This window comes from Syngnathoides biaculeatus, chromosome 14, assembly GCF_019802595.1.
Source record: "Syngnathoides biaculeatus isolate LvHL_M chromosome 14, ASM1980259v1, whole genome shotgun sequence".
Lineage (NCBI taxonomy): Eukaryota > Metazoa > Chordata > Actinopteri > Syngnathiformes > Syngnathidae > Syngnathoides > Syngnathoides biaculeatus.
In genome coordinates, this window is record NC_084653.1 from 15475501 (window position 1) to 15499112 (window position 23612).

General features: G+C 40.3%; 1 protein-coding gene across 2 annotated transcripts in view; it reads right to left on the minus strand.

Moving 5' to 3' along the window:
* slc39a10 (solute carrier family 39 member 10) overlaps positions 1 to 23612 on the minus strand; it is a 37601-nt gene that overhangs the window by 12100 nt on the left and 1889 nt on the right. Inside the window, exons 1-4 of one of the 2 annotated variants that reach the window (XM_061840719.1) lie at positions 17135 to 17263; positions 7076 to 8079; positions 5997 to 6171; positions 695 to 870 (exon numbers count right to left, since the gene is read on the minus strand). In XM_061840719.1, coding sequence (XP_061696703.1) covers positions 695 to 870; positions 5997 to 6171; positions 7076 to 8059 — 1335 coding nt within the window. In that variant the 5' untranslated portion in view covers positions 8060 to 8079; positions 17135 to 17263. Of the gene's footprint in view, positions 1 to 694; positions 871 to 5996; positions 6172 to 7075; positions 8080 to 17134; positions 17264 to 23612 lie in introns of those variants that run through there. The other variant, XM_061840718.1, reaches the window with a different exon arrangement.

The following is a 23612-nucleotide window of genomic DNA, read 5'->3' on the forward strand; positions in this document are numbered from 1 at the left end:
TCAATTTGTGTATTTTAAAACAGTCATTTCATTTGAGAAAATGTTTTTTATTAATTCAACCAGCATCACATTTTATTTTTTATTAACCACAATGCTGTACAATAAGGAGGCGACTGGGTAAAAATGGCATCCATGGGGGTGTTTCAACGTTAACGTTAGCACTAGCGTTAAAACAGGGCTCAGCAACCTTTTTGAGGGTGAGGGCTACTTTGTGAGTACCGATCGTATGAAGGGCTATGTGACCCGTTTGCGGCAAATTTCCGATTCAGTTCATTACATGTACATGAAATATTTTCATTTTAATTTATTGTAGTAAATTATATTGCAGGTATTTTAAAATTTTAATTCACGTAAGATAGTCAGATTCAGAATTTAAAGCAGAAATAATAGTAACAATTTGTGGCCTATGGTACTTTTAGAACATACCTCACAGGCATTTTATATGGTCCTCGCGGGCTACCATTCGCCTGCGGGCACCGCGTTGGTGACCCCTTCGTTAAACACACTCTGTGTATGTATGTACCAAATGGTATTTCCTTTATAAATGTACTCTGTGAGGCATGCAACCAGGTGCGGAATTACGGTATTTACATTTGTTTGAAATCTTTAACAATGTGGGGAACCTATGCAAAAATATAAGCACTTGACAAAGACGATACTTTTTTCATGGCACTGCATTCTATGGCCAACTCACATGAGGCAGCAAATGAAGGAGCGCGTCACCACTAAGTGTACCCACAGCCAGGGCTACCAGGAAGGTGAGCAGGAACTTGAAGCAGGACTGGTTGAGGATGGGCACCAAAATAACGCCCAGCAGAGACAGTAGACTGATGATGGTGATGGACACGAAGCCCCACACCCAGGTCCACACTGGAAAGAAAATCAAGGAACGAAGCGTCAGCAGTAGACCCTGAGGAGCAAACGATTTTATGACCAGTTTCTACTTTGCTCTCTGAGTTTCAGAATTGCACTTATTTTTTTCTTTTTTAAATACGGTGGGGAGGGGAGGGCGCTGTTGATTGAAGGCACAAGGCATAGAAGTGTGATAAAAAGGTATGCTATCAGTTAAACTGTCAAAACAGTGGAAGGCCAAAGTGAAAAGGTTTATGACTTTTCGGTCACAGAGGACAAAATGCTTAATGTAGTATGAAATTCAATGTCACACCAGTGGTGGTGTGTTCGCTAAACCGAAGTCAGATCCTTCACCACTGACATTTGGCTGTGGGCTTTTCTTGATTGAAACACAGCGCGCATGTAATGTACACACCTTACTTCCAGTAAACGCGAACGAGAAATGACAGAGAGAAGGAGCATTGGTGGGGGGGGGGGGGGTTGCCACATTTGGATAAGACATTGCTACAGTGACATCTAGGTTAAATGCACACAAGTTGGTATTTTGAAAAAGAAAGCTTTTTGCGCTTTTAGTGTAGAAATGTTGCCCCTTTCTGACTAAATTGTTTCAATGATGTGAATCCACCTGATGCCTCCACTGCTTACGAGCCTGCTGTCTCTTCTCGCTTTTGTCATGCCTTGTGCTGCCGTTTTATATGTGCTGCTTAGTTATTTTTGACGGGCAATCATGCCACCGTGAAGCCTGACAAAGTGGGATTTGCAAGACGACAAACCTGCATACTTGCAAGTCGGGACGGCTTGCCTTCAAGGATAAAGCTCAAGTAAACACCTCACCAGAGAAATGACTAATAAGTGTAAAAGTTGCAATGGCAGACACGCTGTCTATCCTTGTCGAATGGACCCCAGGTGAGGAAATATGTGAGCGCACGATGTGTCTTCCGCCTGACAGAGTGGTCTTTAGAGAGACCGAATCAAGCTGTCACTGTCTAATTAACCAGCTGTAGGATTAAGAAACATTACGAAAAAAAAAAAACCACTTCCCCTGGCAAAACATCCTGCTCGCAAAACAGACAAGTTTCTCTTGGCAAGGAGCAGTCATAACATGTTGAACCCACGGCAGTTTGTCACTACAATTTGGAGAATTGACATCTGGATGATTCTCTACATGTCACAACCCAATAGAGATGAAATAAAAAGGTATTTATGCTTTGTTAATGCCATCTTAAAGCCCACAGAAACATGGATGTAGCATTAAGTCCATGAAAGCGACAACCGCACACTTTTGCTGCAGTCTTATGAATTCAATAGACTGAAGTGGCGTACACTCATACCGATAGTCATGCTAAAATTGACTATTTTCAGTTGGACACGTTCAAAATTTTAGGCAAGGTCAAGTTAAGTCCATCTGGAAAGTACATTTTAGCTTCATCCTGAAAGTTCACTTAAAAGCCTACGATCCAAAACTTCTTTGTACAAAGTGAATAATTAGAAAACATGTTTCAAAGGTGAGTAATCTTTTTAACATATTGTTGATGTCCAATGAAAAGCAACACTTTATGTATCTACAGCAGCTAAGTCAACAGAGGCCCAAATGGCTTACAATGAGGTGGCCAAGCAACAAGGCAAGAGGTGATGTTATGCCTCATGAAGACCCTTGCGGTGTTTATGTTTTCTTCTTTTAATGCTCTCCCTCTCTCTCTTAAACACAAACAAAAGTTCTGTTTGCCATAAAAGTAAGATAATACCTTGGGAGGGCAACGGACCACATCCTTATGCTTACGAGCAAACCTCATTGTTAGGGAGGAAAAACAGAATACGCATTTTTTGCAACCCTCACTTTCTCTTTTTATTGTTGCCACCATTTTTACTGCACCTCGAAAAAAAAACAAGAGGCTACAGTTGACTGCGTTCTTATTTGTTGCGCCAAGTGAAATCCACTACTAACGCTGAGAGGCGAATGACTACCAGCCTGACAGTACATAACCGCAGTTTTACTCGATGCAGCTTATCTACATCTCTATTCATTACCCCGACATGGTTGTGTTTTTATGTACTGCGTGTGGTGGGGGGCGGGGGTGTAAAAGTGAATTTTATTTTGCACTGGATGGTGACGGCTCAGTAGTTGATGATTGCAACAGAACCGAACGGTGAAGCAGACCCACTAGTGCTCATCCTCTCTCCAATTATGACTCTCCTGTGAGCGGCGTCTCAGGAAAAATTGCACGGGGTGTCACTTATGTGTTCCTAATTGGCACAGCACAAAAAGAGGGGCATCGTGAGACCACTGAGAAAACAACTACACTTTCCCAGCAGGGGGTAAATGTAAGAAAGCTCCCATGGTGTGTGGTGATGCCTATGGATGAATCCTGGTCCAGCGTTCACCTCCTGAGGATTTTTTTCCACTAACGAGATGCTTTTCTTAGCCCTTTCCACTTGTTCATTCTATCTTCCTTGTTAACATTTCCATTTTTACGACTGTAACAGTGACTGCCTCAGGCACATTTGATACAGGAACATCCAGAGTAGAGCGTCCTTCGCTTTCAATAAAAAAAAAAAAAAAAAAAAAAAAGAATGCATGGTGAAACAGGAGAGTATCTAGATGTATAAAGTTTCCTAATCCTTATCTGCAAGCTCTCCTCCACTTAAACTTAGTTGGTCAAATTAGCCTGTGGTGGCTAATGGCCACAAGCGTCACTTAGTGTGGGGGTGTGTGGGACACCACAAAAAGTCAGTAGATTTGTTGGTTAATGCTAAAAGAGTCCGAAATAAACAAAATATCATAATAAAGTCGCCTAGTTGGCTACACTGAGTAACTGTCACTTCTTCTTAGCTACGGCTCCAGTCGTCAGGGTAATGGAAGCCATATCTAGCATTTGCAGACGGACAGATTCATCCCCCCAAAACCAAGTGATTACACTCAATGGTCATATCTGAAGAGTGTGACGCAAGGATGACGCAACTCAGCGACTGTTGTAGTGTTACAGTCACGGACACTATGAAAGATCTGTGTCTGGAATCATCGGCCAAGCAAACACATCGATTCCTCGGAATCATATGACGGGACGCAGTTATTCGATTCACATCCATACCATTAAATGTGCTGTATGTAATTCGTTAGCATTTTTTTTTATTTTGACACAATATTAGAGACCCTTCATTAAGACACGTGGGTAGTGTTGAACGACGTATTTAAAAAAAAAAAGTACCGTAGCGAAGAAAGAAATTTACTTCACAGCGCTCAACTCACACTGTGTCTTAAAGGCTAGTACCCAAAAAGCAGACAGTTAGCCAATGACTGTCTGCCTTGTGACAAGTTGTGTGTCTGACTGTGTGGGAGCTGGGAGAGTGAAAAGGCTTCAGATTGCCAATAGTCTGCCTCCTGCAGACACAATAGCGTTAGCCACTGAGACGTAACCTCAGAGTATGCAGCTCGCGAAGCTATGTGAACAAATTCGGTCAGTCAGTCTTACACAGGGTGGATTGTCCTGTGTTGTCCGATGCAGACTCGAGTCTGTATCACCAGCAGATCGATAGCATGAACAGCATGCGACAATTTAGCGTGGGCGTGTGCCACACGTAAGTCTAATTTGGAGTGCTTTGAATCCAACTCGGATACCAGGCTACACTCATGACCACTTTGGAAAACACTTTTCCCACCAATGTATATTATCGAAGTAAGAATTCTGGTACTGTGACACCACTACACCTGGGTAATCACTCGTAAACGTGTACAAAACTTAGTGTTAAATTATTCTCTGAGGCATGCACTTTTTTTGTCATCATAAATAGAGAATACTAGTCTTTAAATTTGCAGCAAATTTTATGGCTTCATGAACATTGGTCCACATCCTGTAACTAATTAACTCAAAACACTGTCAGTGTCACAGCCGTGGGGTATAAACACGTTTCCCGGACTGTAGCAGCTGTTGGAGGTTATTAACAAGTGTTTGTCAGTAAAAGCCATAAAAACTTCCATGAATACTATTTTGATGTCAATTAAAGGGTGAAATTAAAGCAATTAGTGACTGAAGATTTCCAAAAATAAGCTAAAATGACTATCCCCATTTTGATCAAACTCTCAACAACCACTACAAACTTGCTCCATTCCTGCCAGAATGTAGTGCAAGGAAAGTGAAAGGAAGTAAAAAAAAATGAAAAGATGAGAGTACAGTATTCATTGTGACATTACTATGTGGTTTTAGTGTTGTTTTGAAAAAATACAGAAAGAAACAATTGCCAGCTTTCACAGCACTACTAATTTATGTACATTTTAAAGCCCCAAAATTGACTCTGTATTAAAAAAAAAATTTAAATTATGGAAGTGTCAATACTCCCCAGCCCCACACACTTTTAAATTTATTGCCTCTATGTGTACTCAATTATTATTATTTATTTTTTATGGTGGGCAGAGGGAAGGGGAGAGTATTTGATTAGTCCTGAAGATGGCTACAGCTACAAGCCTATTTTGGATATGCGAATTTGACTTTTAAAAGTGATACATAATCAGATTAGGGCTTCTATTTGTATTTTTGTTTTGGGAAGGGGTGCATGTAAACACACAGGCAATCTTGTATTTATACTCACTCAAGCCCATTAATGAGTATGGGCTTACTCATCCATCCATTTTCCGTTCTGCTTATGTCAAAATGCGGATAACCATTAAAAGATTAAAGGACATTTTACCTTCCGACTCAACAAAACCCCAAATGATGTTAAACTGATGAGTTAAATATGTTCGTATCTTCCCCCTTTTGTCAGAGCATTCACATGACATGGCACTTTGTGTGTGTGTGTGTGTTTGTGTCTCCTTTATGGTTATGTATTTAATTAATAACAAGGCTTACTCTGACATCTTACATTAATGTCATGCACTTTATTTTGCTTGAGAAATTTTTTTTAAAGTTTCAAAGACTGAATAAAAAAATTGTGATAAATGAAATAACTAAAACCTCTTCTGAGTTGACAGAATAATGAGAGTTCAAGTTGATCATAGGACAACTGATTCTACTGCTCTTTCTAGTCATAGTAAATGAAAGGCTGTGTTATTATGGCTGCTTTGGTTCAACTTCTACAGCTTGATTTTAACATTACGCTATTGACACACTTGCCCGAGTGAGCCAGATCGATGAGACTATTCACTATACCAGAATTGCCATTCTCCAAGGCTTCCTGCTCCACGTCCATCTTGTAATGGCGGATACACACGCGGCTGTCAATCTGGTACAGCAGGGCGGGGCACAAATAGGTGAACTGGCTCGGAGAGATGAGGGTGTTGGAACTCAGCCCGTAGTAGTTGAGGAGCTGGGTCAGGTTCAAACACTGGGACAGGAGAGGGAGACATCGCATGGTTGACTGATGTATTATGGAATAATCTCTTGAATTTGGCCTTGCCTACCTGTCAAGTGTGAAATTAAACAGGTAAAACTTCTGCTGGCTGTTAAGCAACAGTGGGGCTAAATACCATAAGAAGTGTTCCCCACAGTTTTTGACTGAGTTTTAAAGTAATTAAATGGGAGATGGTCGTGACTGAGTTTATCATTTGAATTATTTATTTAAACTATCTCCCCCAACTACAGTCAACATCAATCAATCATCGCAAGCCACATACAGTACGTTCACTTGTGTAATGTAGAGAAATGCTTGCATCTGTACATGTACCTTCAGTTTCCCTGCGCATGAGTGGCAGTAGGGCAAAATGGCCTTAAAACAAACCCTGACATCCCAATTTGAATACCAGTTTGACTGATTTTTTCCCCCCCTCTTCAATAAAAGAAAAGGAAAATGCAATGCTATTATTCAAAATATTCAGAAAGTTGCCCTTTAAATACAACCTTAAACATTTTTTAAGAGTTTAAATGTGTATGTCGGTGGTGGTGTGTGGGAGGGGTGTGTGTGATTTGTCCAATACATGTGCCACATAGTGTACATAGACCGGCGACATTAATTGGCTTGAGTAATACGCCAGCCGGGTGATGAAGTGCTGGCTCCATGAGAGAAAAAATAATTCATGCTGTTTTTGCCATACAATTTGAAATACTTTCAATTGTCCCTTCAAGATTCCCGACAGAGCAAACTCTTTACATTTTTACAAGTACACTAGTCAAATTCAAATAGCCTGCCTATGAAATTTTTAAGCATGCAAACAAACTCCTTGCATCTTTGACAGAAACAAAGAAAAAGATGGGTCTGTCATCACTTGCGGGGTTCATTTTGTACTCCCTACCTCCTCATGCTGATGAGACAAGCCACCTGCATGTCCAGACACAACAGGGCCTGGAACTGTTGCAGCGTTGGCCTCCCCTGGTGCTTCTCGTTTGATTTTATGTAAATAGTCGTGACCGTGATCACCTCCATTTTTGTGGTCGTGATTATCAGACAGGGCTGTGGGAGGTGGTAAAGTTTTGTTTTGCCCTCGTTGTCCTCGGACCTTGCCTGGTTTTCTTTGCCTCTTGGGCTTTACGTCCGTGGGGGCAGGAGAAGACGGCACGTCTTGGGGGGTACGAGGCGTGTCCATTTGGGCAGAAGATGGGTGCTCCTGGTTAGTGGGAGGCACGTCTGTGCTCATTTGTGCGTGTTCGCCGTCATCCTCCTCAGCATGATCGGGTCTATGGTCTACATCGTGTGTATGACTGTGGGTGTGATCTTGATTGTGTTTATGGGGCTGTTCTCTCGATGCCCCGGGAGCTGTGCTGACTCCCTTGGTGTGCTGAGTGCACTGCGTGGGACCTTGTTCCTTGTGCGGATGGCGGGAGGTGGGGCTGTGACGCACGCTGCCGTGAGTTTCGCCGTGCGTATGGAGGCCCTCCTGCACGTCAAGAATGTCTAGATGAGCGACGTGGTCATGTCCGAGATTGTCGTGATCGATGTCTAGCACTTTCACTCTGCCAAGACCTAGGCTAAGCAGGAGACTCTGAAATCCTTGAAAATCGAGTCGGTCCTTCTTGCCATAACGCCTGAACAATTGCTGGATGTAGAAGTGCTGCTCCTCTTTTAAAGAACCCCCCTGAGGATGGGTAAAGTTTGCAGTGAGAGTAGGTCTTCTCACATATGGAGCCTCAGATATCTGTAAGTCATTGTGCGTGTGGTTGGCGTGGTGATGGCCGCGGTGCTGCCCATGGTGCCCGTTTCCGTGACAGTGGCTGGACTGCTGATAGAGGAATGTGAGCACACACAGGAAACAAAATCTGGTGTGCACGTGGACTCGCATTGTCCCCAACTTCTGGTCCCCTGCCAAAACAACATTTTATTTTAGAGATATTAGACATGTCATTGATGTTAATATTGTTCATAATACTTCCAAAAGACTTTAAGATCACCGATTGCGCATGATTCGGTAGCTTGGTTAAGTTGCCGTATTTATCCTTTCATTCGAGCGGTGGAGTGTTTGTAGAATACTCAGAAGTCAAATATTTGCTCTCAACAAAAAGCAAAAAAAAACCCAAAAATGATCGAGCGATAACTTCTAAATGGTAAAACGCCAAGGTTGCAGCACTCATAAGTGAAGGATTCGAGAACCGCCTGCGACAGATAAAAAGGAGCAAAGTACTGACAATACGTTTTATTACTATTCAGTACATTAAAAAAAATGTTTTATGCATAATTATGTATTTACATAATGTGGATGTGAGGTGCAGATATCATCGGTGCCCACTTGGAATCACCATAATATTTTTTTCCAGATTTGTGTGGCTTTTAAATGTGGGAGTCAGCAAATGAGAGTGTAGCAATGGCAAGTGTTGGCTCAGGATAGTGGCTGCCTGGAAACAGCCAAACTGCTAACCAATCTGATGTTGAGTGCTTTTAGGCGTCAGCTGCGTGGCTTGCAGGTAGTGTATAAATGTGCTTGTTACGTGTTCATTTGGTCAGCGTTTGTTCAGTAAAGCTACTGAAAGTGCGCAGGTGGCTGTGTCCATCTTTCCAAGTCGTTGTAACTAGCAGTTGTTGGCTAGATTATTTTAGCTAACAATGTTAATTTTTAGGTAAACACGCAGTTTCACATCATGGCCTTTTTGTGTGAAGTCATTCCAAGCTTTGGACAGTCCCACTTTCTTACGGGCTTACACTGTAAATCTGCATTTTCAATGTCTGGGGGAAAAAAAGGAAAACAAAAATCTGCGATATAGCAACAAATGGATGAATCGGAGAAAAACAAATCAAACCCATTCAATTTAAAAATCTGTACCAATTCTCTTTTTATTCATCCGTGCATTCATTCAACTAACCATGCATGGGTCTATTATCACTCATACCAAAGAATAAAGGCTTTGTAATCAGTTACCATTCGGAAAATTTGCTGAATCTTGCAAAAAAAAAAAAAAAAAAAAAAGCACTAAATTTCCATCAATTGCTGTACTTACCTTTATTATTTTATTATTTTGAGTCTGGAAGTGTTGTTATATACTAAGTACAGATTTACTTTGCTACTGTGTTAAAGTAAATTAGTGATGACTATGACTTAAATAAAAAAAGGTAACGATGCCAACATACTGATTTTCTTGGTCTTTCGCCACTTTCTATCCTCACCTTTTGTCTTTTTTCTTCCCCTCTGTCTAAAAGTTTATGCTTATGGCGGTTCACCTGCTTTACTTTAATGTGTGATGAGGTGCAGCCTGCACAAAAAAAAAAAATAACTGGACTTTGAGATACTAAGGTAATAAGAATCTGCACAATGAAAAAAAATTGAGATCATGATGAGGCCAACATCAGCTGCGGCTTAACCAAAAAAACACTCATAATATTTGGTGCATTTTTGAAGCAGATTTCCAATGAAGCATGCAGTGCGCATACAACACAACACAAAAGATGTGAAAAGATGTGAAATGAGGTTAGCGTATGAAGGAAAACAGAACAAATAATAATGTGTTATCGTATCTCATGTGAATGCAATATTCAAAGTGTCTACATTGCTATCTTGCTCTGAGAATTACATATCTAATAAGCGAGACAAGTCTTCTGGAACATAATACAGTCTTGAGAGAATTGGGCAACAAATTGCTCGTTCTCCCCACTCCAAAAAAAGCCCGAAGCAGCAATATCGTATGAGTCAAATGATTCTCATAAGGTCTCCTGTGAAGCCCGAGGGGTAGCAAAGGCAAGAATGCTGAAAGTGGGGATTAGGACTAAATCTGATGTCAGACGAGCATTACTGCTGGCACGTAGCAAAGACAAGATATCTAAACACAGACCGTTCGCAGCAGCCTTAATTAGGAAAGATTATACCGAAATTACAAGAGGCATATCAGAGTCTGACAGTATGATAACCAGGGATAGGAATTTATAAGATTTTGGTGATTACATGTTTGATTCAAGGTAACGTTTCAATTCTTTATCGATTCGCTTCTTCATCCTTAAATTTGTAATTCAGGGTAGAAAAATATTGTGTTGCACACAATAAGATATGCACTTTGAGTAACAAAAAAAAAATGTACAAGTCACGATCGAATAGTTACTGCAACTCGTTTTCTCTAGGTTTGAAAAATATATACCTGAAAATAGTGTTATGTTCCTTTTATAAACGTCTTGTGTTTATTATTTCGATAGAGTGCTGTGAGTTCAATGCTCATTTTTGTCACGTCATCAATGCCATTTTTCATTTACTGTTAGCTTTGAGCTAGTGATTTTTGCGAAAACAAAAAGAGAAAGTTTGTCATGTATTTGAACAGTCATGCATCCGTGCGCCCATTTTCAACAGCGATTATCCTGGTTAGGGGTGCTGTGGGGGGCGGCTGTAACAGCTAACTTCGGGCGAAAGGCAGACAACACCCTGAACTACAAATCAGTCAGTCGCAGGGAAAGTATATACATGGACAACCATTCGCACTCACATTCACGCAGACACTGAGTGGGAACTGCCCGTATCAAAGTCAGGCGAGTGTACGCCCTTAGAGACTGATCTGAACATTCAACAAGTGTAATTCTTTTGTCCGGTGTGTAATTTTACATGGTACAACTGAAGTGTCAAGGACGACTTTCAGAAAGCAACATTCACTCTTACTGCTTGCTATTATGCGAGCACCTTAGCAACCAGTTGTTGTGGAGACATTGGCTGTGTGTGCTTGCATTGCTAAATAGAAGTCCTGGAGCATGGAATGGACTGCATATATAGAAATGGTAAATTAATATTTTAGGATCCAGTCCCAGGTATTACCTGTTTTTTTGTCTGTGTGTGAGATCGTACAGATATTTGATCTCAGGGGAAAATGAGTTTATGAGAGTATTACATTTTTCTTTTCTCTCTCTCTCTCTTTTTGTTGTTTTTATTTTGTTGTTAAACATACAGAAACATGGAGCGATACATGCATCGCACTACACTGGCCATAAGAGGCCAAAGGAAATTTCTGGTCACAGTTGCTGTCAAGGTGGATAGTTTTGTAATAGTAAAATTTTCTATGCACTCTTCTAAAAGGCATTGCTATGGTTAAAATGGCTATATCATCTTTTGACTGCAATAAAATCAATCTTTGATGTTTTATTTAGGACAGACAGGGTTTCATAATGTGGTGTCATTTTTAGTAGTGTATAGTTAAATTGGTGTGGATTTTTAGTTGTGAAATTACTGCATCTTTGCTGGCAATCTGGCATCCTTCATCAGAATATTCAGAGTAGTGTAATCTGTTAACCTGCAAGCCCTAGAAATCTATGAATGTCAGGCTGTCCACTGGTTGCATGCACTGTGTAAATATCACAATGACATTATTCCAAACAGGATCAATAAGAAACTGGCTTCAAAATTCAGGAATGATTACATGGAATCACAAACTTTTGAACTGGTTCTTTTTTCCACACCCATCCCTGATGATAACCTTGAGCAAAAAAAAAAAAAAAAAGCGGTTGCCAGGTGTCACAGTACTGCAATTACAGCTCTAAGTCGTATTATTTAGAAATATTTGAATTACAAAAACTCATTTCCATTTATTTAACATGCTCTGTAAATACATTAGCAGGCTACAAATAAAATAATTAAAATAAATATCCAGTAGAATAGTAAAATTACTTCACCATGTTTTCTGAACTGTTTACTCCACTTAGGTCACTTATTTTCATAAAATTTGTTGCTACTTCAGTGCTATTTACCGTCATGCCAGAGCAGAAACAAACTAATGCCAGTTAGCGAGTAATCGGCCTCGGTAGAGAAAGTATCATTTTTTTTTTTGTTCAAGCTATCATTTTACAACTATTTACTCCTATGGAAGACATTCTTAAACACATTTTGCATAGCCTTCTTTGAGCCAGATTAAAAAAAAAAAAAAAAAACTGAGTATTTAAGTACCTGGGGCGAAAAAAGCCGTAAAGAGGGGGAAGGGGGTTGGGTCAATTTGTTTGCACTGATGACTTTAAAAAACTCATACAACTGATGGAAAGATTGAGTAGTTTCAAATCTATAACTTTTTAAAGTTGATATACCATGCCTTAATGTACAAGGCAGCATGTTTTTGATCAGATCACAGATATTGGATAAGTACAAAGTTGCCATGAACCAGCAAACAATATCCCCCATTCTTCTGACTCTTGTCTCCTTAATGATTTCTTTATCCCAATAAAACTGGTGCAATAGTAGTAAAGCAACGGTAAAATAAATTTCTATGCAAATACAGCAAATTGGTTCCAGTCTGAGTTGTCCAAATATCAAGAGTAGTATTGTCAGTACATAAAGTTGTTTCCTGACCTGTGACTTTGTTCCCATTTGAAAGTGTATGAAGGAAAATGAAGTTGAAATACCTACCTCCTAAGATGTTGAATGAGAGGCGTAAAATTATGTGCAATGACACTGACTGAAAGTTTCGCTTTAAGTTCGGTGAGAAAACTACTTCACGGCTATCGACAGTGTTTATAAACACGAGGCAGTGGTGACCTATGAACCTCACTACTGATAGGGTAGGGTAAAACAGTCCTATTTTAAGATCACACCCTCAAACTAGTCACAGGGCCCTACTGTGTTTTCTTGATTACAGGCATCTCTTGCTTCACAACTTGGAAAATGGAACAAAAAAAAAAAAAAGTCTTGAAGTTGCAATTTGATATTATGGCTATAAAAAAAAGTAATGAAAAAAGTGCAGCCCTGACAGAAAGAGCTTTATAATGACCTATATTCATAGTTTAAACTGTGACTGATCAGCTAACTGTGATTACAGAACACTGTAATATCATTACGAGCTCACTTTACAAGATTAAGTTTGAAAATAAAGACTGCAGATTATTTCACATCAGGGAAAAAAATGCACCGGAAGAGTACATGTAGTGTATGTCACCTTTGCAAATTCTGCTACATGAACAATTAGCAGATGAACAATTCATGCCCTGAAAATTTTGATAAAAGAGGGAAGGAGTCAGAATTCATTGCTTAATCAGTGTATTTAATTAATCAATAATATGTGTGAGGACACCTATCAATTGATCAAGGTAATCATTTGTGCCACCTATTGTCCTCACAATCTCTTCTTCCTGTGACACTAACACAGCATGGGTGAGGATGGCCAGTCGGGCAAGCATCCAGTTGTTGGCACGTAACTGTGTCAGAGATGCTTGGGAAGGTGGAAGAATTCCAGCAGCGCGTAGGATGTGGCTGCGACTGTATGTCCTCTCCTGTGTATAAATTAGTTGATCAAAAATCAAGTTGGTAATCACACACAAGTAAAAGTTTTGATATCCTCTTTGATATGCTTGCATTGAATATAAACGATTACAAACTAAATACCATACAACATTTCCGCATGAATCTTTCTTATAGGGCTGACTATTGGTTACTCCATGAACACATTTGTTATGAGTTATGAAAACAGATGGTATTTACCTTGAGGGTAATCGGAGTCACCCACATGAGGTACCGCCACCGCTGAGAGAGCAATGTCAGCCATGATTGCAGTGGCTCTCTCCTCAAACAGAGCGATGCCCTCTTCACCGGTGCCTCAGCCTGTTTTGGCCACACTTAGGTCGTGGTCAGCTGTCCTCCCCTTCACATCCAATTTTTTGTTAGACCACTTCATTTTCATTTCAGCGCGTGCACACTGTTCTGACCCCACGGCATTGAGAGCCGCGCACACGCCGTCCCATTCACTCCTCTTTCACGTGTTGTTAACGCCAGAGGACAGACAGCGTGTCAAAGGGGATTCTCTTGCGGGCCTCCACTTTATTGAACAGCGTACTCATTTTTTTTCTCGCTCAATTTCTGTTCTTCTGATTGCGCAGAGAGTGCGATCTCAGGTACAAGGTCCATTTAAATATGATAGACATTTAAATGTAGGCGTGGACTGGGAGGGTTCAGCTACTCCAAAATGTTGATAGGGATGTACTGTAAAAAGGAAATGTGCTTGGATTCTTGTGTATGAGCAGATTTATACGTCTGGATGTTTTTGTGCTGATCAAGTTTTCTAGATTTAAGTGTACGCCATGTTTCGGTTGGGAAGCCACACCAATCTTTTTACATGAGGCCCCAGACGTGAGTGAAGCCAGGTGAGCGAATACTTTTGGCAATACAGCAGGGCTGCACAATTACTCGAATTTTAATCGTGATCGTGATTTTGGCTGCCATGATTGAATGAGCTTAATAGTCGCCAATTTTTTACATTTAAAATGCAGACACTGCCGCCTCTGAAAAGTGCTTCATTTGCAACAGCGCCAGTGACCTAGTCAGCCAGTCACAATGGAGCAAACGCATGGTTCAGGCTTCACTGCCCTGTGCACCCGTGCCAACTTCAAAATACTGACGACAGGGATTTTCAAATGAAAACGCAATCCCTGCAAGCCTGATGTTATTGTGTTTTATGCACAAACTATATTTGCTTCCAATAAATTAGTAGTTAGTAGAATGTTTTGTGTATATTTTTAAAAGATTATCCACCATTTATACTTCTTAAAGAATTCTTTTTAAGTGTTACCTATTTTTTGTTAAAAAAAGTGGTGCAATAAATTGAAATAAAAAATTGTCCCTAACATGGTCTAATCATGATTACAATATTGATTAAAATAATTATGATAATTATTTTTGACATAATCAAGCAGCCCTAGAATTATAATTTACTTCTTTGACACCAATTCTGACTTTGCTATTAGCAGGACTTTGGCGCCCCCTTGTGGAAACTTATGGAGTTTGAGCACAAAAACTGCAAAAAGGTGACAGAAAAAAAATGGATAAATAGGATGAAGTGGCTGGGGAGAAGGAAGTCTGGGCAGCCCTGCTAAAGCTAAAGCTACTACCCCATTCCTCCAACCTTGGATAAGCGGAAGAAAATGGATGGATGGAACGTTCCCCTTTTATTTCGATGCACAGCCCATTTATTGCAATCAAAAGTTCATGTTTGTAATGCTACTCAACAGTCTCAGTGGTCATGCCCAAGGTGTCAATTCCAGGTCAATGATGACAGCTTGATACCAGTTATTTCTTACAAAAGGAAAGATCTGATGTTTAAACCCTAAGCTGCTTCTTATGATTCTCACATGACCAATTCATTTGTTTTTCAAGTCACTTTCAAGCATGGGACTGCAGGAAAATGGGAGGGGAGGGGAAAAACATAGGAAATGTGATGTGAAGTGGTCTCACATTTCTTTCAAGAAAATGCCATTATCATTTGAGTCCCTTATGAAGAAAAATTGCTTACATATTATGGACCCCAATAATGAAGAGATCAATGCCATTTTAAAAAGTAAGAATAAAATTTAAACACCATATCAGACATATCACGAAGAACATTATTTTACCATCTTAAAAGCATTGCCAAAGTGTGTCCATTTCACTCTAAAGCCAACACAGTGACACTAATTTCGGGTTTTGTGAATTGTGGAATTGGTTATCTCCATGATTTTCTTTACAGTCTTCCTACAAATAATATTGTACCACTAAAGCTACTCCAAAACTCAGTGTGAGTGCTGACAATGACCAAAAAGGGAGCTCACATCACACCGCTCTGGTTCCGTGTGCATCAGGATTGATTTTAAAATCCTTTCACTGTTTAAACCCTTAACGGTCTTATTCCCCATTATTCATTAGATATCATTTTAACTAGGGAGCCATCCAAACGGTCATGTCTTCGGATTGAGGTCTCTTAATATACCCAAACGTCAGAACAAAAACTCATACCGAAGCATGCTTTATTATTGTGTCCCCAACCCAGTGGAACACCCTTCCTGAAGATCTGAGAGCAGCTGCTTGTTTGTTTTGAACTATTTTCTTACCATCTTTTCATTACTATTATTGCTTTCGATGATAGCCAATATTTTTTAAGCCTCCCCCTCTAGTCTTTCTCTACAGCATACTGTATTGTTGAAAGTAAGTTTGTGTTTTAGTTGCCTTCCTTTCAGTGCTTTATGTCTGAGAGATGTGGGGGGGATTCCTGTGGATGTTGTTGGCAATGGGTTTGTTTGCTTAGCTTGTTTTTACTGTGTAAAGCCCTTTGTGCAACAGTTTGTTTGAAAATTACTGGATAAATAGTCTTATTGAATAACAGGCATAAATGTCTACAGATGGTTAGATACGTACCTCTATTGGTCAGTTGCTTTATATTTTACTGGCAGCTACATTTACAGTTGCCTCAAACGTCAACATCGTTACTGTCAAAATGTATTTCAGTAGTTCAATTCAAATAGCGAAACTCATAAATTCACTGAATACTGATAGGAGATTTACATTTTTAATCACTGGATGATTATAAAGCTAACACCCTCAAGAAATTAGATTATATTTAAAATAAAGTGATTTAACGTACAATATGTGTTCCACCTTTTCAGTTAACTTGAAATACTTCAATGACCACTCCATAAAATTATAATTTACTGGATTGCACAAGGGGCCGGGTACCAAGTTTTGATCACAGTATTTAAGCACAATTAGGTCAACGGGCTTAACATTTGCAAACTATACAAACTAAGGTAAAGGTATAGCTCAGCAATTTATAGTTTACATGAGAGAAAAACAGGCATCAAGAAGACGCATTAGCCATAAATGCTGTTGTCATGTTTCCAAGGTTGTGGTTTGTCCTGCATTGTTTTGAATGTTTGTTACGTTGATCAAGAACAATGATACACAATCAGCTCTTTCAAAAATAAATAATGTCCCTTCTTACCCACTTTATACTTTCTACTGTGACAAACCATCACAACAGAATTGACTTTCCCTTTAGCATTCCGTTAGCTGTCGAGTACATTTTATTGGAAATGTTTTGTACCGGTTACTATGTGCTCCCTTATTTGCTTATGAGGATAAACAACAGAATAAAAATAAGCAAATAGAATAATCAGTTCAATTTCCAGTGAACAACACAAACTAAAAACTATGGGAAGTGGCCCTTACCTCCTGTCAAAACACTCCAACAAATGTACACCCTTGAGCCAAAGTAAGACCACAAAATGCTTTGAGGTCCAGGAGCTCAGCTTATTTGTAGAGGATCTAGCGAGGCACCGTGGCCATGTGTGTGTGTGCGTGTGTGTGTGTGTGCGCACGTCAGGTAGCCACATTTGAAATGAAATGCATTACCAGCTACATGTCGAACTACTAGCAGATACAATTGTTTCACGAGAATAATCCAGTCAGGACTCTACACCACAGGTGTCAAACTCATAGCCAGGGGGCTAAATCTGGCCCGCAAAAGTAAATATAGTGGAACCGCGATAAAAACGAAGCCTGATATAATGAGTGTCGGAAAAATCGGAATGCCTGGACTTAACAGTATCTGAAAAAAATGGTTCCCATTGTAGAGTAAATTGCACTTCTGGTAGCCCTGGTGTTGGATAGAGTAACCACACCCCGGTGTGTTGAGCTTCGGGTATGTTTCCAGGAGTCCCCAATATGCACCATAAAATACAATAAAAAAAAAAATAATAATAATTTTATATATATATATATATATATACATACACACACACACACACACACACACACACACACACACACACAATATATTTAGCTAAATTTTGGTTCAAAACTTGCTGGAAGTTATGTGCATGTATTACAAAACATGTTAACAATGCAACTATGAATTTTAACCAACCCCAGACCATCATTGTCATCTGACCATTAAATAGTTTTAGAAATGTCTCCATGATAACAGAGTGACAAATTTAAGGGGGGTCTAAATACTTTCCGTAACCACTACAATTGCAAAATATTTTCCTTGGAACAAGACGTTTGCAAGAGGCAGTAGGGGACTAAAAAGTCAATTATTTTATATGGAGTGAATTTACATTTGAAATCACGGCTTCTTGTTAAATTATTGACAGATGTCTACCTGATCAACATTAGTCATTCGTAATTAATTTAAGATTTTAACACATCTTTAAGATTTTAACATCTCAAAATGTAATGGATCTTAACATTTGTGTATCAACTCATTTACACAAAAATATTATTTAAACTTAAAACTTCTGATTATAAATAAGATGTAGAAGGGCTAATTCGTGTATTTTCAAGATGGTCACAGTTCACCACTAGGTGTCACCTTTGTATGTGTTCACATGCCTGTAAAGAGCTCATCAGGGGGAAAGTTTATTTTTACTGCTAAGATGCCACGTTTCTATCCATCCATCCATTGTCTTAGCCGCTTATCCTCACAAGAGTCACAGGGGGTGCTGGTGCCTATCCTAGCTGTCAATGGCCAAACGGCAGGGTACACCCTGAACTGGTTGCCAGCCAATCGCAGGGCACATCGAGACAAACATTCGCACTCACAAATCACACCTAGGGGCAATTTAGAGTGTACAATTAATGTTGCATGTTTTTGGGATGTGGGAGGAAACCGAAGTGCTGGGAGAATAGCCACGCAGGATCGGGGACGACATGCAAACTCCACACAAAACTGTGAGGCCAATGGCGTACAATTAAAATTGAACTGCGCACAGGCCCCTTTCACGTGGTCAACTCCCGGTCAGGGCAAAACATTACTTTGGGTACTATTTTACGTTAAATTTGACATTCTTATAATTGTACATTATGAAACATAGTAAAATCGAATTTAATTTGAATAGGTTAGGTTTATCTTTTTTGTTTCCCTGTTGGCTGTCAAAACCATGCAGGTGGTTGCAAAGAAGTAACTTTTTCACCGGTCTGTTCCGCTTAACCTTCATAATTAATTATTATATATTCATCACATCATTTTCCATAACAATGTGTGTATATTTACCATACTTTTTGCCCTGACCAGAAGTCAGCGGCTGTTGACCATGGCAGAACCAATAATGGATGCAGCAGGCGCAGTTTTTATTCTACGTCATTGTGTGTGGCCAATGCTTTCCACCTGATTCACCGTGCCGCCCATAAAAACATTATTAAAAAAAAAAAAAATACACTTTATGTTTGATGGTCCCACACTGTAAAATATTCTTCAAGTTAAAAAAAGAAAGTATGGAACTATTTAAACTGATAAATGTATTTCAATTGAGCTAGTGTTGAGGATATGCAACAAAACTTGTTTAGCAAAGTGGAGAATGTTAATGTTGTTGGGCTGCCAGTGCGTCGCAGCTTGAAAAAGCTACAAAATATGTAACTAAACAGGTTAGCGTTTTACGTGATAAGCAGATAAATTTCATGACGGGCTTGTCCCACTTCAGGAAGAGGTCATTAAAAAGTGGAGGAGATCAGTATCTATCCAAGCCTTCGTCAGTGGCTCCTCATTGCCTGACAACAGAGGGGCCCTCTCCACAACACGGGGCCTGCTTTTGTCACACTGCCAGAAAAAGCAGACATGATCCTTTATATCAATACTAGATACTTTATACTGTACGTGCTGCTATTCTATACTGGCTTGCCAAGTTGTTCTACCTTTTTCCATGTACTGTACACATTATTAGCAAGCTCACTAGCACAGTAATATGTTTTAAAGGTCAAGTGTAAAGGTCTATAAACATTCTAAAATCGATATTGTAATGGAAAAATACATATAACATTATTCACTTCAATGTCTATACGAAAAAATAAATATGAGCGGAAAACGCGTCATCCATGTGCAAAGTTGCGGAAGTGTCATTCGACGAAATGCAAGTGGTCGCCATAGTGGCTGCATGCCCTGTCCGTGACATCACCCGGGACATTCGCCATTGAAAACACACGGTGGACCCTACTGTAGGAAACGAACACACCCTTTCTGACACGGAAGCTCTTTTCGAAGAAGAGAACATCTCACAATCGAGTGAAGTTACCAAGGCAATATTACCCTATTGTTTCGAGCCATATTCATATGATATGCGATCACGGCCAAACTGCCTCCCTGTCTGATCCAATTCCGCGGAGGAGATGAGCCATCGCGGTCTGGCGCTGCGACGAGCCACCCGGGCCGACAAGGCCGAAAAGGCCAAGCTGGGGCTCGGCCATGTCGACAAGGCTGGGAAGGCCGATCCAGCCACCAGCCTTGTCGGTCGGGGTGACTCATTTTTGCAGCCGAGGTGGCTTATTACGGCGCCGAGCCGGGCCGCTTTACGGTGTCGTCGTAGCACGTGGCTGAGTGCGCCATTGCCAGCAGCGTTATTCATAGCTGCCGCCGTCTATGCGGCATCGTTTGCCGGCGAGCCGACGCGGCAGCCGTCCGACGCGCACATCGACACATTTAGCACCCCTGTCATACGTACACAGATCTTTTGTTACATTATAAGAGACAGATTACATGGTCCGCCCCAAACTATTATTTTTTTTAGGAGCTGTATACACACCTACCTGTCGTTTGAGACCCATGACCCAGTGGCACTACTGCATGATGTGCGATTGGGTGAAAATAAGGAAGCGAGAGGAGAACACCTATCCTACCTTGCATGTCAACGAAATCCTAAATACTGTATTCACTTGATCATTGTAATAGTGTATTTACAGAAGTTGCAGCGTCCACGTGTGGAGATGTCCACATAAATTTGGAAGATAACTGGTTTTAGGACATTGTCTTTTTTTATGTTTACAATACACCTGCAACAACAGCCGCCGTGTTTAACTCATTTAAGGCCAGCCCTGTTTCTCAAATTGGGAGAGGCTGGATAGACTCCATCACGCCTGTGACCCTAGTAAGAATAAACGGTTTGGAAAATAGAAGGATTGGTGGATGGATGCGTGCATGTCACAGTGCAGCGCATATGATTGCTTGAGGTCAAGAGGTATGCAAGGATGTGTGGCACTTAGCCGCGTTGCTTGCATCATTTTAATTGATGACACTTGATTAAATTGGAGATTTTTAAGCGTATTATATTAGCGGTTGAATATAATTTTGGGGTGCTAGAGCTGTTGTGGTCCTGTGAGATATAACATTTATTCCGATGCAAGTGCACTGTTGTATGACAACATTATAAGGATATTTTAAACCAAGCAATGTTTGGAAACTATTCACGTAGGGCTGTCAGATTTAAGAGCCAACACACATTCTAGACATCATAACTAAGGGGTTGAACAGTTAAAGCCGTTTTATAGTCAATTGTAGGGTGATGAAAAGTGAGTCAGTTGATTAAGTGATGTCATTGATATTTTACAACAATCACCAACCTTATTTCCTCAAAAGCTAAATTAGGGAGAAATAATTGATTGTTACATTTGTTTTAATGGCACTTGCCGAGCTCCATATTGTACAGTAGCTACGCAGATAAAGTATATGTAGGCCTGTCATACTGCCACTTGTCTTAACCCCTCCTTTACTTAGAGACAGGGCAAGGTGACAGACCAAATCTGAGGTTTTTGCTGTTTGGATTCTGCATCGACTGACTGGGACAGGTCCTGAGACAGAATCATCTTTCTGAGGGCGTCTAGCTTTGGTGACTCTTCTCTTTAAAGTTATTTCTATGCAATCCATCCAATTTCTTAGCCGCTTATCCTAACAAGGGTCCAAGGAGTCCTGCAGCCTATCCCAGATGTCACCAGCCAAGAGGAGGACACCCTGAAGTGGTTGCCAACCAATCGCAGGGAACACAGGAAAGAAGGAGAAAAAAAAAAAAAAAAAAAAACATTCACACTCACAATCACACCTCGGGGCATTTTAGAGTGTCCAATTAAAGTTGCATTTTTTGGGAATGTGGGAGGAAACTGGAGAGAAAACCCACACAGGCACAAGGAGAACATGTAAACTCCACACAGGCAGGGCTGGGATTTGATCCCCAACACTCAAAACTGTGAGGAGAACGCTCTCACCATCCACCCAATACATAAAATAATTATAACCCAACATAATACGTTCTTTTTAAACAATGATGAAAACAAATAAAAAAAAAATCTAAAATGTGGGCCTCCAAGACTAAAGCAAACACCTATTGTGGAAAGATTAGGGGGGTGTGGGGGTTGCGAGAATACCATCCTAATCCTTCAAGAGTCTTTGTTACTGGGCTGTCGCATTACACTGCATAAAAATGATCAAAGAGTCAAAAATGAACCGGGGACTTGCAGGAAAGTGTGGGAAGGTTGTGACTCTGAGCAGATTGTGGACAGTGTGTGAAATACAATGAACACGGCAGCCTGGTGTATGTTTACCAGATACCTTAGCAGTCAGCGAGAGTGACCTTCACCGAGGTAAGGCAGCAAAAACAAGATGGCGGTACAATGGTGCCTTGACTTCCACGATTAATTTAATCTGTGTCCTCGCTCATAACACTCATATCGTCAATCATCTTTCCAAATTAAACTGAATAGAAATGACATTGATCATTGCCAGGCATCAACCCTGAACTGTTTGTCAGCCAATCGCAGGGCACACAAACAAAACAGCCATTCAAACATTTGGGCAATTTAGGTTCGACAGTTGACCTACAATGCACATGCTCAGGATGTGGGAGGAAACCGGAGTGGCTGGAGAAAACCCACACGGGCACGGGTAGAACCTGCAAACTCCACATATACAGGGCTGGTATTTGAACCCTGGTCCACAGAACTGTTTCTGTAAAGCAAACGTTTTAACCGGTTGGTCTACATGACTAAAGAGGATTGGTCCGTAAAGTGCAGTAATATTAGTTGTCTTTCCACATTGGATGAATAGTATATACTTGTGACTTGGGCTGCACAATCAGAATTTTAATGGTGATCACAATTTGAGCTGCCACATACAATATTATCATTACTCTAAAATCATAATTAGTAATAAATTATGGCTTCAATATTCATTTTAATGTATTTATTTGAGTTTGGATCTTCCTTGGGTGGTTAGCACATCTGCTTTACAGTTCTGGTGACCCCAGATCCAAATCCAGCACTGGCTGTGTGGAGTCTGCATGTTCTCCCCGTACCAGCTTTTCCTCCCACTTCCCAAAAACATGCAAGGGAGGTTAATTGATCACTAAATTCTCTGAATGTGAGTACAAATAGCTGTTTGTTTGTATAGATGGTGACCACTTCAGGGTGTACGCCACCTCTCGCTGAGAGAAAACTGGGATAGGCTCCAGCGGAGCCACAATCCTAGTGAGGATGAGCCATATGGAAATGGCTGGCTCTGGTATCGGTAGTCATCACTTAGCCCTTCTGTGGCAGCAATGTACTTAAACATGCCCAGTCCGTGGGAAATCATGAAAAAACAAAAAAAACAGAAACATCTCACGTAGAATGAATACTGTGCAGTGACCTGTAAATTGAGTGAAATTGAGTGAATAAATGAAACACAAGAGTTATTCTTGAGAATGCCACACTGACCATTCCCAACTCTATGGATCAGATAGCTAAAACCGTCACAGCCGGTCCAGTCAAAATATTTGTATGACTGCTCATGTAACAAAAGTAGCTGCTAATACTAACAAAAACAACTGGTGAAGCACTTTTCCATCACCAGCAACCTACCATCTTATCATCCTGCTTAGTTAATGGAGCGAACGTAAAAATATAAGCA